The sequence below is a fragment of the Chiloscyllium plagiosum genome, chromosome 19 (assembly GCF_004010195.1).
Source record: "Chiloscyllium plagiosum isolate BGI_BamShark_2017 chromosome 19, ASM401019v2, whole genome shotgun sequence".
In the NCBI taxonomy this organism is placed as follows: Eukaryota; Metazoa; Chordata; class Chondrichthyes; order Orectolobiformes; family Hemiscylliidae; genus Chiloscyllium; species Chiloscyllium plagiosum.
The window spans coordinates 26,256,763-26,274,332 of record NC_057728.1 but is presented as its reverse complement, the minus strand read 5'-3'; the positions used below and the strand labels follow the sequence as shown (position 1 = coordinate 26,274,332).

The 17,570-nt window shown below is 40.7% G+C and overlaps 1 protein-coding gene across 1 annotated transcript in view; it reads left to right on the top strand.

The window, feature by feature from the left end:
• Positions 1-4,082: 4,082 nt before the first annotated feature.
• The window catches only part of nrip2 (nuclear receptor interacting protein 2), a 66,213-nt gene continuing 52,725 nt past the window's right edge, over positions 4,083-17,570 (top strand). Inside the window, exon 1 of the mRNA XM_043709403.1 lies at positions 4,083-4,628. Within this exon, the coding sequence (XP_043565338.1) occupies positions 4,473-4,628 (156 nt within the window). The 5' untranslated portion in view covers positions 4,083-4,472. The remainder of the gene's footprint in view (positions 4,629-17,570) is intronic.

Genomic DNA, 17,570 nt, shown 5'->3' with positions numbered 1-17,570 from the left:
AATGACCTGAATAACTGGGTAGGAGGTGTAGGAGCCATGCAGAGTTAGTGGTTTGAGGTATTGAGAGGGTGAGAGAGTGTGGAGGAAGATGTTACATGTGACAGTGAGACAGAGCATGAGTCTTGATGGGAGGGACATGCAGTAGCAGTGAGAGTGTGATTGTGAGGTAGAAGAGAGAATATGGTGGTACTTACACTGGCAGAGCACAGAAGGCCACTCACCTCCCTGTAGCATTGCTGTATGTTCCTCCAGCTAGCTGATACTGCACTGACCTAGGTGGCAATCTCAACCAGGCTGGCAGAGCCTGGTATTGTGGTCTCCTCTGCCAGTCCTGGATGAACAGGACAACCCTCCTCTGCAGCACCATCTACCTTGAGTTCCTTGTCCACAAAGCTGGGGGTAATTTCCCCTTATGTGCCATGTCCTGGGGACATGACACTGACTGTGCAGGGCAACTCCACACTATCAGTCATCGACCAGGTCCAGAATAGCATTTTAAAAATGGCCCTACCACCAGGAATCCTGGCATAATCTGGCAGTGGTGAATATATCCACCAACTGTAAGAAGGAGATTTAGGCTAGTACAGATGGCGGCATCGTGGCTATTTCATAATGTGGCTCTTTAACAACAGCATGAAAAAATTCACTGTGCCTTACGGAGAGAAACCCTCCATGAATCTCAATAAAAATAATATCGATTTCTGTGAGATTCAACCTAAAGTTTGCATCACAAGTCTGAAATGACTTTTCTTCATAAATGGAAAGACATATCTATGTTTTAATTCTGAATGGGTATTATTAATGTAAAGTCACAGAATCATAGTGTCATAGAAATGTACAGCATGGAAACAGACCCTTTGGTCCAACTCATCCATACTGGCCAGATATTCTAAATTAATCTAGTCCCACTTGCCAGTACTTGGCTGACATCCTTCTAAACCCTTCCTATTCATATACCTATCTAGATGCCTTTTAAATGTTGCAATTGTATCAGCCTCCACTAACTTCCTCTGGCAGTTCATTCCATACACGCACCACCCTTTGCATGAAGACGTTGCCCCTTAGGTCCTTTGAAATCTTTTCCATCTCAACCTAAACCTATGCCATCTACTTCTGTACTCCCTCAACCCAGAGAAAATACCTTGTCGATTTATCCTATCCATGCCCCTCAGGATTTTATAAACCTCTGTAAAGTCACCCGCAGCCTTTGACAATCCAGTGAAAATGGCCCCAGCCTGTTCAGCCTCTCCCTATAACTTAAATCCTCCAACCCTGGCAACATCCTTGTAAATCTTTTCTGAATATTTTCAAGTTTCACAACATCCTTCCTGAAGGAGGAGACCAGAATTGCATGCAATATTCCAAAAATGGCCGAACTAATGTCCTGTACAGCCGTAACATGACCTCCCAGCTCCTGTACTCAATGTTGCTGTTCTGAATGAAAAATACAACTGCAACTTTCCAATGACTAACCAACATAGTTATTGAAGTGCAATGTAATCTCATGCCTACATTGATGATTTAGTGGTGTTCATCCAAACCTTGGAGAAATATTTTCAACACTTTTTTTGGCTGGTTATAAAGGACTAAATGTTCCCAGTTCCTGAATGGTGTGGGCAATGGCAAATCCAATGGGAAAGTATGGTGGGATTAGAAAAAGGGGATTCTCTACTTCAAGAAAAAAAGTCCAGTTTTCCAGCCCTGCACTGAGAGAGCACCATACCATCACGGAGCTGACTTCATCAGTAGAAAAGGGTGCCACTCAGTGAATGTACAAGTCATCTGTGATCATCAGCGCCACAGGTTAGAAGCCTGTAAGATGTCACAATGCCTATAAGCTTGCGAACTCACACATTCCTGCTTTATTTCAAGACCAATGTCTCACAAGAATGGTTACAGGGAGAGAAAGTCTGCAACCACCGCTGCAACTCCTGACACCCATGTACATACAACACAGCCAATTCTTGGTGCAGTAGAGGCTCCAGTGAGGGGCCATTGGATCAGACTGGGGGAATCTTGCAGTACCCTCCAGACAAAGTGTGCTGTATAATCCTACCTTCACCTTCACCATGATACAACAATGTAATGTTTAATGCATCAAGCCACACAGAAGGTAATTGATAGATGGTTCCAATAATATGAACTTGTCGTAATGATCTCTCATTGACTACACATTTGTTGCCATTTGAAAGGCAAACTCTCCTGTTTGTTCTCAGAAGCATGTGGAGTTTTTTCTGTTTGTTTTTTTTTCTTATGCTGTTGTTCACTAAAAATTAAGAGTTTCAATTATTTGAAGACTTTCTAACATGTGATACTCCCACAGTGACATGATGTTATGCTACACTAGGCATTCAGGAAAGAGTAGCACTCCCTGAGACAGAGTTCTACCATGGAATGGTGCTCAGGGTGGGTAGCTCCTGGAGTATCATTCTTGGTGCTGCAATTACAATACATTGAAGGCCAGTCAGAGAGGTGAACTTGGGAAATAGCAATTTGTTTACAAATGTGTGATTCTATTTAGATGGAGGTTATGGAGAATGGGCAACAGAGTAGATTTAAGGCCACAATTGGATCAACCATGATCTTACCGAAAGGCAGAGAGACTCTTTAGGTTGAATAGGCTCCTGTTACTTCTATTTATTATATTCAGGACTTTGTGGTTCTGTGCTATGGAGAGTGAATGCTAATAATTCCCTGAGTGCTTTCTGTGCTCTAAATGTATATGGTTGATCTATGGCGTTGTAGTATGATAGTTACCTTCAGTTATTATTGAATTAAAGAACGATACAAGATTCAGCCTTCTGTGACTGTGCCAATCTTTTTGCAGTCACCCAGTTTGTCCCACTCTCTTGTTATTTGCCTATAATCCCCCAAATCTTTCCCCCAACTATTTATTGATTTCCCTTTTGAAAATTGCAAGTAAATTTGTCTCTGTCCCTATCACCCATTCTGACCCAATACATTTCAGATCACATTTTGCCCACGTGGCATCTAATTTTTATCCCAAACATCTTCAATCTCTGCCCACTGATTACTAACCCTTCTGTCACTGGGAGTGTTTTATCTCTCAAATCTGTTCATGATTTTAATCACCTCTATCGCATCTATTAATTTTCTCTGCAGGCTGGAGAACAATCCCAGTGTCTCCAGTCTCCTCACACTGTGCAAGTGCTTTATCCCTGACATCATCCTCCATTCTCTGCATCATCTCCAAGGCCTTGATGTTCTATAAGAATTAGTAAAATTTGGTGCCAGGACTGAAAGCAATTTTAAAAAACTGAGGCCTAACCATTGTTTTATAAAAGGTTAAATCCATTTATCCTATTGTGATGTGATCAAAGGAAGCTAACTCTTACGGTAAAATATTCTTTTCAGTTGGTGTGAAGTTCCACTCAGGAGAAATTATCCATTTGGGAACCATATCACATTGCAAACGGCAGGATGCGCCGTCAAATAGTCTGTTCACTGGAAGTGCTGTTAATAGTCATCAAGGAGCTGATTTCTCTCTATCCTTCTGTAAAACGAAACACATCAAATTTCATTTGCACCTCAATAGCACTGAAACTGATGCAAACACAGCAAAACGATACTTGTATATAGTGCCCATTCACCGACTTCCAAGTATCAGGTTAGATGACCAAGGGAGGGTGGGAATCAAACAACGTTTTTTCACAATGGAATTTAACGATATTTAAATTAATGAACAAAACTAAACAGATTTTCAGGATTTATATTGAAATGAAATCGGTTACAACATTCACAGTTTCACAAATCAATTGAGACAAGCACCAGAACAGCAAGCAATTTGCCCGAAACGAATCCGAGGAGGGAATGATTCGAAATGCTGAAGATTTTACAATTCTACGTTGCTACCTGGGCTGCGTTGTTACGTGAGATATATCTCTTAATCCGAGCAGTCGTGGTATTTTGTGAAAGTCAGTTTTGTGACTCCTCAGTAAAATCTCTAAAATATTCATCCAATTTCCAAATCAGCTGGAAATATATAAATAACAACGTGGAAAGGAAATAAGAAGCAACGAGATCTCTGATTTTAATGATTTGTTTACTATTCAGTCAGAGTTTCTGTTCGGTAAGCCTTGATTCTGCCTGGGTGGAATAGTTTTGCTGGCATTAGTCCATTCACCTATTCATTCAGTGTTGAAAACAATTCTGACCCCTAACAATAAAAAAAAAGCTGGTCCTAATCGATAAGGTGCTGGTAGCATTTTACCTTCTCCTACCTCAGTATTTTTTTTCATTTGCTGCTTTCTATATTCCTACATATCTCTTCTGGTGATTTGTTTTGGTATTTCGGGAAATGTGTTGATCGTGACGTATGTTGCAGGCAGACACCCTGGGGGAGGGAGGAGAAAGCCCCAGAGCCAGCGAGCTGCAGAGCAAAGTGTTAGCGGAGAGCATTAGGACAGGGTAACAGTGCGGAAGCAAGCGAGAGGGGAATAATTGCAGCAGCAATGTCCAATCTGAAGAAAAATGAAATGGAAATCAGGGACAAAGCTATCTTGCACCAGCAGAGGCGGCTAAAGCAAGCCACACAGTTTATTCATAAAGATTCAGCAGACTTGCTCCCTCTGGATGGGCTGAAAAGATTGGGAACATCAAAAGATCTGGTGAGTCGTCCTTTCTGTTGGCAACACGTAGCCAGCGCTGCCTGCAGTGAGCAGCAGAAATCCGGGGAAATGTAGCGGGACGGTGATACTTATAATCGATATTTGTGCGATGTGAACTCTCCAGTAGTTTTGTGCGTTTTTACGTGGACTATATGAATGAATATATGTGATAGTTGGTGCTCCAGCATATACATTTACGAGTTTGAACCTATGCACCTTTTATGTAAATATTTCACATACATAAATGCTGAGATCTACTCCATGCTGAAATCAGTGGTGCGTCTCTTATGTGATTAATACGTGATTAGGATTGTTTTAACATCCCAAAACTAACAACAGTTTGAGTCTGTTAGCCTGTTTATTCATCGGCAGCACAGCTTTTAAAGGAAAAGTCCTGTCCCATTTGAATAAAATGTTGCCTTGCAGCAATAAAGCCTTGCAGATCCATACGGTAACTGGGCAGTATGGATTAGCTGAGAATGTTGGATTAGTGATGCTGGAAGAGCACAGCAGTTCAGGCAGCATCCAAGGTGCAGCTCCTCGGATGCTGCCTGAACTGCTGTGCTCTTCCAGCATCACTAATCCAGAATCTGGTTTCCAGCATCTGCAGTCATTGTTTTTACCTCCCTGAGAATGCTGGAGTCTGTTCCAGTGTCAGGTTAGTGGATACATTAACATGGTCTGGATGCATAAACTGAGTCGGTATGTCCATCAGATTGGGAAAAAGTAATAGAACTAATTATATTCTAATTAGTTCAGTATCACTGAAAATACCTGATATGTGAAAGCAGACAGGCGAGCGAGGATAGAGATAAGACCAGAGGGACAGATACGTAGGACAGAAACAGAATTGTGGAGAAATATAAGGAGGAACAGAAAAATATCAGTAAGAATGAAAAAAATGAGAGAAAAACAGGACAATTGGAAGAAGAGTGATAACAGCAGCTGGAAGAAACATTAGAGAGGGAGAAATAATGACCGGAAGGAGAATAAAGATGAAACAAATGGGCAAGACAGATAGCATTATACAACAGCTAAAAAGGTAATTTAACCCACTGTGCCTGTGTCTGAATTGTGAAGCAACTATTCAATTCTTCCCACTGTGCTGCACTTCCTGGTTGCCAAGCAAATCTTTTGTTTGAGGTATTTGTCCAACTCCATTTTGGAAACCATTATCCAATCTGCTTTCCCTACCTTTTCAGATAGTGCACTCCAGGGAATAAGTTGCTCAGCAAAGAACTTTCTTCTCATCTCCCCTCTGGTTCATTGGAGAAAACCTTTCAGGAATAAAAGCTTAGACAATCAGGATAAATAAGAGAAAATAGTAGACGAGAACTGAGGAAGAAACTATGGCATGAGATGGAGAAAAATAAATAGAAAGGGAGAATGACAAGAAATATAGGAGAAGGAGGGAGAGGAGACATAAACAGAAGGCTTGATTTTAAACCCACTCCCTCTGGCTTGGTCAGGGCAGGACTGTGAAAAGAGAGCCATGACTCACTTGTAACATGTTTCTACCCATGCAATTTTAATTGGTAGGATTATGACATTGAGGAAGTTAGCTACTATGATCATTTTGTAATTAAAATAGGGAAATTGCAACCAATGTCATTGGCACCATAATTCTAACATTGAGGACTATGAGGACCACAAAACTTACTATCAGAGCAGATAGTGATCGGCATCAGGTCAGAAAGGTTCAATATCTTTGATGTTACATTTCAGTTATTCATGGATCTGGAGGATTAGGGTATCTCCTCAGCTCTTTGGCCTCTTTGTTCTATTTCACTGAAGCATGGCTAAAGACAGAAATGGAGGAGAGAGAAAGTGAAGTTTATAGAATACTGAGGAGTATAGCTAAAGTTAATGGTAATTGTCTTTTCCCTACAATGGGGGATTTCAAGACTAGGGGGTACATTTTTCAGGTGAGAGGAGAGAGATTTAAAAAAGACATGTAGGGAGAATTTTTTACACAGAGGGTGGTTCACGAATGGAATGAACTTGCTGAGGAACAGGTGGATATGAGTACTATTACAATGTTAGAAAGACATTTGGATAAGTAAGTGAATAGGAAATGTTTGGAGGGATATGGACCAGGAGTAGGCAGGTGGGACTAGTTTAGCTTGAAATTGACTGATTGGACCTAAGAGCCTGTTTCTGTGCTGTATGACTCAATGATACAAGTTGCATCAGAGGCTGAAAGCACGACTGACAGAAAGGATATACATCGAACGTCATGGGTCTGAAAAGTAACAAATATAACAATGAGAAACTTGCGCTGCAGCTGATGGCTCATGCTCTGACTCATTATCTATTTACATAGAGATTCCATGGGCTCGAGCCTTTTTCACATTCTGTTACAATATTCACATTCTTGAATCATTATCTTTTTCATTAGAGACTTCACTCTCTCATGCATCAATTTCTTGTGGATTGCTTGGATTTTGCACACTCGATTCCAATATTTCTCTACTCCTGGTACTTTACTGTTACTGAGAGATTCTTGCTTCCATGTTTCCCTTTAATAGGTAATCAAAGTTATTTCTTTCAATTCTTCAGACCTAACAATAAATATCATGAAGCTGTGCTTTTGATGGGGAGCTTCAGTTTGAGGGGATTACTAATCTGAGAATCAAACAGAAGGGTCAGCATTCTAATCTAAGGTATTTCTAACTTTCTGGTGATTACATAGTTACTAAGTTAGCCTGGAGCAGTGTTTTTTAGAGCAGTAAGACTGTGCTATTTTTTGGAACTGTAGATTGTTAAAGTGCAAAGATGGCCTCTAATAGAGTGATATGTTCTTCCTGTCAGATGTGGGAAATCAGGGAGAGTTTCCATGTTACTGATGATTATATCTACCCAAAGTGTCTTTGGTTTTGAATCCTATCAGATCACATGGATCAGTTGGAGCAAGAGTTAGAGGCAATGAGTAATTTACAGGAGCTAGCAGGTGGGATGAATGGCAGTTATAGGAAGGGATAAAAACCACAGATACATTTAGGTAGATGGGTTACCTCCAGGAAAGGTTGGAGAGGGAGGTGGATAGTGCAGGACTCTGCTGTGGCGATCCCTATCTCAAACAAGTTTGCTTTTTGGAAAATGTAGGGCATAATGGACTCTCAGGGGAATGTAGCACAAACAGCCAAGTTTCTGGTACCGAGAACGGCTCTAATGTAACGAGGGGTACTTCAGGTTCTAAGTGATCAATTGTGATGGGGGTCTCTAGTCAGAGGCAAGAAATCAGAATGCTGTAATGCCTCTCTGGTGCCAGTATCAAGGATATCTCAAAGAGGGTGCAGAATATTCTCAAAGGGCACAGGGACCAGCAGGAAATTGTTGTACACATTGGAACTAACAATATAGGAAGAGAAAAAGATGAGATTCTGAGGAGAGAATATAGAAAGTTAGGCAGGAATTTAAAAAGGAGGTCCTCGAGCATAGGAATATCTGGATTACTCCTGGTGCTACAAGGATAGCAATAGCAGAATAGAGCAGATGAATGCACAGTTGAGGAGCTGATGCAAGGAAGAAGGGATCACTTTTTTGGATTCTCGGGTACAAGTGACCTGATTATGAAGGACAGATTGCCCCTGAATTGGGAAGGGGACTAATGTAATTGTGGGGAGATTTGTTAGACTGCTTGGGAGCATTTAAACTAGTAAGGTCTGGGGGGGGGATAAAGAGGTAATTTCCATGCAAGAGGCCTAACAGGTAAAGTAGATGAACTCAGGGCATCGTTGGGAACATGGAACTGGGAATTGATAGCGATTACAGTGATGTGGCTCAGGGATCAACAGGACTGGCAGCTTAATGTTCCAAGGTATAGATGCTATAGGAAGGAAAGAGAGGGGTGCAAGAGAGGAAGGGGAGTGGTATTTTTGATTAGGGATAACATTATGGCTGTACTTAGGGAGGATATTCCTGGGAATACATCCATGGAAGTTTGTTGGGTGCAGCTGAGAAGTAAAAAAGGAATATTCACTTTATTAGGATTGTACTATAAATCCCCCAATAGTTAGCAGGAAATTGAGAAACAAATTCCCAAAGAGATTTCAGTTATCTGTAAGAATAATAGGGTGGCTATGGTAGGGGATTTTAACTTTCAAAACAGAGACTGGGACTGCCATAGTGTTAAGAGTTTAGATGGAGAGGAATTTGTTAAGTGTGTACAAGACAATTTTCTGATTCAGTATGTGGAAGTACCTACTAGAGAAGGTGCAAAACTTAACCTACTCTTGGGAAATAAGGCAGGGCAGGTGACTGAGGTGTCAGTGGGGGAGCACTTTAGGGCCAGTGACCATAATTCTATTAGTTTTAAACATGTAATGGAAAAGGATAGACAGGATCTAAAAGTTAAAGTTCTAAATTGGTGAAAGGCCAAGTTTGATGGCATTAAGCAAGAATTTTCAGAAGTTGATTGGGGGCAGATGTTTGCAGGAAAAAGGATGGCTGGAAAATGGGAAGCCTTCAAAATTGAGACAACAAGAGTCCAGAGGCAGTGTGTTCCTGTTAGGGTGAAAGGCAAGGCTGGTAGGTGTAGGGAATGGTGGATGACCAGAGAAATTGAGGGTTTGGTCAAGAATAAGAAGGAAGCATATGTTAGGTATAGACAGCAGGGATCGGGTGAGTCCTTAGTGAATATAAAGGTGGCAGGAGTATACTTAAGAGGGAAATCTGGAGGGCAAAAAGGGGACATGAGATAGCTTTGACATATAGAGTTAAGGAGAATCCAGAGGAATTTTATAAATACATTAAGGACAAAAGGATAACTAAGGAGAGGATAGGGCCGCTTAAAGATTAGCAAGGCCACCTATATGTGGGACCACAGGAGATGGGGGAGATACTAATCGAGTACTTTTGAAAGAGTAACAAAGAGGATTGACAAGGACAGAGTGGTGGACGTGATTTATATGAACTTCAGTAAGGCATTCGACAAGGTTCCCCATGGGAGACTGGTTAGCAAAATTAAGATCACATGGAATACAGAGAGAATAGTCATTTTGATACAGAACTGGTTCAAAGGTAGAAGACAGAGGGTGGTGGTGGAGGGTTGTTTTTCAGACTGGAGGCTTGTGACCATCGGTGTGCCACAAGGATTTATGCTGGGTCCACTGCTTTTTGTCATGTATATAATTGATTTGGCTGCGAACAGCAGATGACACCAAAATTGGAGGTGTAGTGGACAGCAAAAAAGGTTACCTCAGATTACAACGAGATCTTGATTAGATGGCCAATGGGCCAAGGAGTGATAGATGGAGTTTAATTTAGATAAATGTTAGTGCTGCATTTTGGATAGGCAAATCAGAGCAGGACCTGTACACTTAATGGTAAGGTCCTGGGGAGTGTTGCTGAACAAAGAGATGCTTGGAATGCAGATTCATAGCTCCTTGAAAGTGGATAGATGGTGAAGAAGGCATCTGGTATGCTTTCCTTTATTGATTCAGTGCATTGAGTATGGGAGTTGGGAGGTCATGTTGCTGCAGTACAGGACATTGGTTACGCCACTTTAATGATATTGTGTGCAATTCTGGTCTCACTGCTATAAGAAGGATGTTGTGAAACTTGAAAGGTTCAGAAAAGATTTACAAGGATGTTGCCAGGGTTGGAGGGTTTGAGCTATAGGGAGAGGTTGAATAGGCTGAGGTTATTTTCCCTGGAGCGGCCGAAACTGTGGGATGACCTTATGGAGGGTGATAAAATCAGGAGGGACATGGATAGGGTGAATAGACAAGATCTTTTCACAGGGATGGGGGAGTCCAGAACTAGAGGGCATAGGTTTAAGGTGAGAGGGGAAAGATATAAAAAGGGACCTAAGGGCAACATTTTCATGCAAAAGATGGAATGAGCTGCCAGGGGAAATGGTAGAGGCTGGTACAATTACAACATTTAAAAGGCATCTGGATGGCTATATGAATAGGAAGGGTTTAGAGGGATATGGGCCAAATGCTGACAAATGGGACTAGATTTATCTAGGATATCTGGTCGGCATGGACCAAACAGTCTGTTTCTGTGCAGTACATCTCTATGACTCTATAACCCTATTAAAATAAATTAACATAAAATCAGAAGCATCACAGATGGAAGAATTGGGTCGAGAAATCAGTGTTTCTCATTTGCAAGGTCCCCACTGAAGCATTTGTGGTGCAGTTTCTTCTTGTTATTTTTCAAAACCTAACCTAAGCCCATCACCCTCAACATTGATAGCTTCAACCTAAGTCCTTTTTGGTGTTCATCTTGATCATCCAACTGGCAGCTTAAGAGCATAAAGTTACTTTTCAGAGTTTGCACTGGAGTTCTACAAAACTATTAGAGCTATATAATACGAGAGTAATAGATTAAATGAATCATAAAGAGGCAATTTTACAAGAGTATTACCATGGCACAGTGCTTTACCCTGAGATGGGCATATTGAAAAATTAGACTAATCGTTGCCAGGGGGATGCCTGAGAAAAAGGTTAGTCACATGGCAGCTATTGGAGGTATTATCTGTCATATGACATTTTATCACTGGAGAAATTGGGTGCTGAGAGACTGAATGCAGTTTGGGAGTGTTCATTGATTTTTGACTCAGCGAACGAATTAATACAATTCCTTCATTGCTCCATGTCACTGCAGCAGCTAATCATGCGTACCTAACTCAGTGAACAAATGTTATGTGTTTCAAATTCAATTTGTTGCCAGGAGGCCAGTGCAGGACACTATTTACAGAATGCAGAACAGTGAGGTGTTTCTTTCCACTCTGTATTAATTATTTGCCTCAATCATAATTTACCAAGTTGAAAATCACACAACACAAGGTTATAGTCCAAATAAACCTGTTGAACTAGAACCTGGTGTCATGTGATTTTCAGCTTTGTCCACCCCAGTCCAACACTGACATCTCCACATCATAATTTACCAAGTAGGCAACAACTCCGTTTCAGTAACGTTGCACATGTTTTGTCATCACAAAACATATATTAAAAATGGGAGGTGGGACATACATGTCCATTATGGTTCTGAAGTATGCCATGCCATATATGTTTTTGGGCCATTCCACTAATATGCAGAGTACATAACAAAATTGCTTAAAATACAAAATAAATGTATTCAAATTAAGGCCCTGTGCTTGATATGGCTACCTTTTCTCGTATGTGTGTTATGTTGACATGTCAATGGAGTACCGAGATACCACAGCACAGTCAGGGATACCTTCTCTCAGATGAAAGGTAACAATTATGACTCTATCAGTCCTTAGATAGGATAAAAAAAGTCTCATGACACTATTTCATAGAACAGCAGGGAATACCTTCCCGGTGTCCATGTTCATATTTATCCTTCTATCAATAACATGTAAAACAAAATATCTGAGGCATTTATTGCATTGCTGTTTGTAGGATTTTACCCTGGGTAAGTTGGCTGGCATGTTTCCCTACATTACAAAAGTAAGTACAACTTCAAAAGCAATTAACTGGTTGTAAGACACTTTAAATTATACTGAGATTCTGAACTGTGCTATATAAATGCAAGTTCTTGCAGAAAAACATACCAAATAGCAGCAGAAGTTGGCCATTCAGCCCGGAAGGCTGGAGCCAAATCCCATTTGATAATATCATTGCAGATCTGTTTGTGTTTTGAATTCCACATTCCCATTTACCCCTGATATCCCTTGATGCCCATAACAGTTTATTCACCTCTGCCTTAAAAAATTCAATCATCTCACCTCCTCTGCCTTCTGAAGCAATGTTCCAAAGTTGCACAGCCCTCTGAGAGAAAAATATTCTCCTCAGCTCTGTCCTGAAAGGGTGACACCTAATTTTAAACTAATGCCACCTAGTTTTGGACTAACTCACAAGAGGAAACATCCTTTCCAAATCTACTTTGTCAAGACAATTCAGGATCTTATATACTTCAATCAAGTCACCCCTCATTCTGCTAAAGTGCAGTGGATATATGTCCAGTCCTATTTCCATAGGACAAACCATTTATCCCAGGTTTTAGTCTAGTAAACCGCCTCACAATTCTTGCCAATGCTTTTACATCCTCAGGAAACCAAATCTGGAAACAGTATTTGTGAGGTGTCCCACCAACGCCCAATATAACAGAAGCATACCATCCTCATTTATATGTTCAATTTCTCTTGGAATAAAGGATTGCATCCATTAACCTCAGGCACAGTAATGTTTGTGACTCATGCACCAGAACACCTAAATCCCTCTGCACCCTGCTTTTTAATTTTTACTTCCACAGTAAACAACATCACATAGTCTCATATGATATTCCATCTTTCAGCTTTTTGTCTTTAAGCTCTGTATGTCTTTTCACACACTTTTCTACCTATCTTGGTGTCATCATTGGTGGCAAATTTAGCACCATGCCATGTCTTCCTTCACCTAAGTCATTGATGTGAACTATAAAAAGTTGAGACCCGGCACAGACCTCTGCACTCACCATACCCCAACAATCAAGCAAAAGCACATTTACATAAATTCTGTTTCCTGCCAGCCAATCTTCTTCTCCCACACTATTTTTGAAGAGAAAATATTTGATTTGGCTGGAGAAGAGCATGACTGCTGATGTGGGAATGAGGAGACATTGTGGCAGACCACCCAGAAAGCTTCATTTTGTTTGCTGCTCTCCAACTACCACAAGTGCTAACCCATTCTTAATCTGCACAAGCTTTATTCCCTTAGATGTAATTAATTACCTGAGTTCTCTTTAAGAGACAGTAATGGCACCCAGGAAGCCTCAGTCTCCAAGAGGCCAGCACCAGAGATCCACAGCTCCACCTCCACCTCTGAGGAGGATGCCACTGAACTGTCAGGAGATGCAGGCTTTCATCTGCATCTCCACTAGCTCAGAGACTTACACTTCAGTGGCTGTCCTATCAGGATTAGACTCAAGAGCACAGTCTGGTGGTTATTTCAGTGACGTGTTTCCACAGCTGATTGAAGAAGTAACTTCCCAAGCCTCGAACACTCAGAACATTACTGGTGTCCAGCACCTGCTCAACCCCAGGCAGAAGATGATCCCAGACTTTCAGCCATTACTGACTTTGTCAAAAAGCACAGACAGGCATTGGACCAAAGGATGGAAGGATCCATTAGTGTTATCAGCACCATGTTGTCTCTGACCTGCAAATGTCTGGCTCACTCCATGGAGAGGATGGCAGCTGCCATGGAGAGCCAAATTCAGCAAACTGAGTATTGCTGGATATGTACCTGATTCAACACCTAATTTATTGTAAGTGCTCAGCACCGATGACAAGGCAAGAGAGGATAAAGGGACCTCAACCTTGCTCCAGGTGCTCCTTCCCCTCAGGGAGACAGAGTGGTGCCAGTAGGCACCCATACTGAGGAAGCACTGCCACAAGACCACAGATACTTCCTCTCAGGATATTCCAGAGCTGCTAGGCCCCTCCACCTACCCCACGCCTGAGATGCCAAAGCCTGCACTTTGCTGTGAACAACAATTGGTTGAAAAAGTACCACATACACAAAAGTCAGCTCCCTTAACAATGATGCACAACAGCAGCAGAATGTACCATCAGTGTACAAAACACACTGCAGAAATTCATCAAAGTTCCTCAGACAGCAACTTCCAAACCCATGACCATTTCCATGCAGAATGACAAGGGCAGCTGATACATGGGAACACTACCACCAGCAAGTTCCCCTCCATACCACTCACAACCCTGACAAGGAAATATATTGCCGGTCCTTCAGAATCACTAGGTAAAATTCCTACAACATTTTCCCTAATGGCATTGTAGGTCAAGCCACACCAAATGGATTACAGCTGTTCAACAAGGCGGTTCACCATCACCTTCTCAAGGGCAACTGGGGATGAGCAATAAATAGTGGCCTAAGCAGCATCACCAACACCTTGTGAATGAATAAAAGAAAATAACGAAGAAGGCAAATGGAATTTCAGCCTTTACTGCTAGGAGTTAGAGTTTAAGAACAGGGGAGTCTTCTTCCAACTGCATAGGCTGTTGGCGAGACCGTACCTGGAGTTATGTGTATAGTTTTGGTCCCTGTATTTCAGAAAGCATATCCTGGCAGTGGAGGCAGTTCAAAACAGATTCACTACATTGATTCCTTGGATGAAGGGGTTGATATATCACGAATGGCTAAACAGTTCAGGTCTTTATTTGAGTAGAATTTAGAAGAATGAGGGGTCGTCTTATTGAGACATGGACAATTTTGAGGAGGTTTGACAGGTTAGATGTTGGAAAGATATTCTGACTAGGGGGGAGTTCTCAAACTAGGGACATATTTACGGAATAAAGGGACACTGAAACAAAACAAAGATGTGAAGAAATTTCTTAGTAGCAAAAGTCGAGAACTCTCTACCTCAGAGAGTTGTGGAGACTAGATCACTGCTGTTATTTAAAGAGGAGACAGGTAGATATTTGGAACATCAAGGAGCTATGAGGAGTTGGCATGAAAAAGGAGTTGAGGCCCGGGAAAGATTAGCCATGACCTTATAGAATAGTTCGGCAGGCTTGATTAAAGTCCTGATTCTCTCCTATTCCTTATGTCCAACTATCATTAGGACTTTGAATCAACACTATCAGTGGAGCTGTATCATTAAAAAGACACAGAAAAAGATAAGTAAAATAACAATGAAGGTCAAACCATAGATTTTTAAGATACTGTTCTAGGTCCTGATATCAACCCTCTCTGTTTACTATGCAAGAAATCATAAAAGTTTAATGCAAGAGTAGCTGATACCATATTGAAACAAGATATAACCAATACTGACTGATAGTATCCAGGTATGTGGTGCCCTCTTCTCATTTGATAAATTTATTTTTGTATTTATGAGAAGTGATTTTCCTACATTTTACATCAATTACAATCTAATTCAATCAGTAAGTCTCACGCAACGTTACACTAAGAAAAGAAAATCTAGTATTGTAATGATTTTAGTTTACAAAATATTTCTATTCTTTTGGATTCCTTGTGCAACAGTGTATTTTAGGCAGCATATTGAACAATTGTCCTGACTGAATTGCACTGTTATGAAATATTTTGAATCATTATTTCCTCAATACCCATATAATGTAATACTAACGCTATATGCAGAGAAGTTTCGCGAAATCAAGTTGAGACAACCTGCAATTCCTGTTGTGGTGAAGTTGTTAACTATTCCCACTGGTGGAATAGGAAATCCCATGTCAAACTGAAATTCTGACTGATATCTCTAACCTAGTTAAACACATGCACACTTATCACATGATCATGCCAACCAATTGTACTGGAGTTAGACCATGCTGGAGCGCAAAAATACAGGCAAGCCACCATTTGACATCAAGATTTCCCTGTGAAAGGACATTTCAACCCTATAAGTATGACTCTTAGGGTTATAGTTAGAAAGTTAGAAGTGCTGTTGATTGAAAACAAAATGACGTTGATACAGCAAGTGGCTAACCATGGCACAAAGCGAAAAGTGAATGTCACCGAGGAGAGATGGATGACTGAAACAATTTAAGGCATAGCATGACATTGTTGTCCACATGGTAAACTCAGAGGATGTGGCAGTTCAGCACAAAATAGTCTCACTCATATCCAGAAAGAGATTTCTCACTGAAGCATGCAATCCTGGAGAACATGGTTGAGTGCAATGATGACATGGTGGACTGTGTCATATCCATCTGAAGACAGCATGCTAAGTCAAAAAATATTCTGAACTACCTTTCAAAATATTTCAGTCTTTTGCTGTACAAGCCACTGTGAAGTGTGAACAAATAGAAAAATAGTCATTTTTTACATATTTATGCATCACAATTTTTGTATAAATGTACTTTTTTACACAATTGGGTTCCTTGAGGCCCTCCTGGATTTTCTTGTAGCTTTACCTCACACAACTTTGTGCATAGGTTCCCTGAAATTTGACTTATTCTGATTTTACTGTTGACTTCAGTCTTTGCAACATGGCTTAACATCTAAGAAGATACTTGATTGATTTCTTATACACAGCTTGTAAGTATATAATCCTGGAACAAAACGTCAGTGCTTTTGTGAAATTGGGATTTCTGAAATCATTTCTGCAGAAGGTATCTTGTGTACAGTGCTTCTATTTAATGTTGCATACAGTAAAACAGTTCACTATTAATCCAAAGTGATCATTCTGTACATCACTTAGTTATGTTCTTAGTTATTTTTGACATAGGATGTTGATTGCATGGAAGGAAACAATTTTACATTGTCACATGAAACACCTTCACATCAGGTACAGCATAAGCCGGATATAGAGTAAAGCTTTTCATTGTCTACATTATTCTGAAAGCCTGAATCTACTGTCAGTATGTACAAAGTTTTTAATGTTTGTTGTAAATGTGTAAGAATGGACTATAATATCAGGAGTGGGCTAGATATTTGCTGAAGTACATTTCTTTCTTACATCCCTTTAAAAAATCTTGTATGAAGAATTTTTAAGTTGTGGGCGAATGCACTCCATTTTTTGCCGAAGTGCCATTAATTGGGGATTAGACACTTGCCAGGTATTTATTACCATGTGACTACATTCTTTATTTGCAGCTTTCATCTTGTCCAAATGAAACAGATGTTGCTGAAGTTACAATTTATGGATATGCTGCTGCAAATTTTCTTTCAAAACTCAAAACCTTTTATAACTTTTAAGTCTGCATTTAGTGCTTGCAGGACTTGAGTTATCAGGACCGAGTAACAAAAGCATGAGATCCAATTGTCAGAGCACCATCAAGTTAAAGTCATAGAGTCATTGAGATGTACAGCATGGAAACAGACCCTTTGGTCCAACCTGTCCATGCCGACCTGATATCCTAACCCAATCTAGTCTCACTTGCCAGCACCCGGCCTATATCCATCCAAACCTTCCTATTCATATACCCATCCAAATGCCTCTTAAATGTTGCAATTGTACCAGCCTCCACCACCTCCTCTGGCAACTCATTCCATACACATACCACCCTCTGTG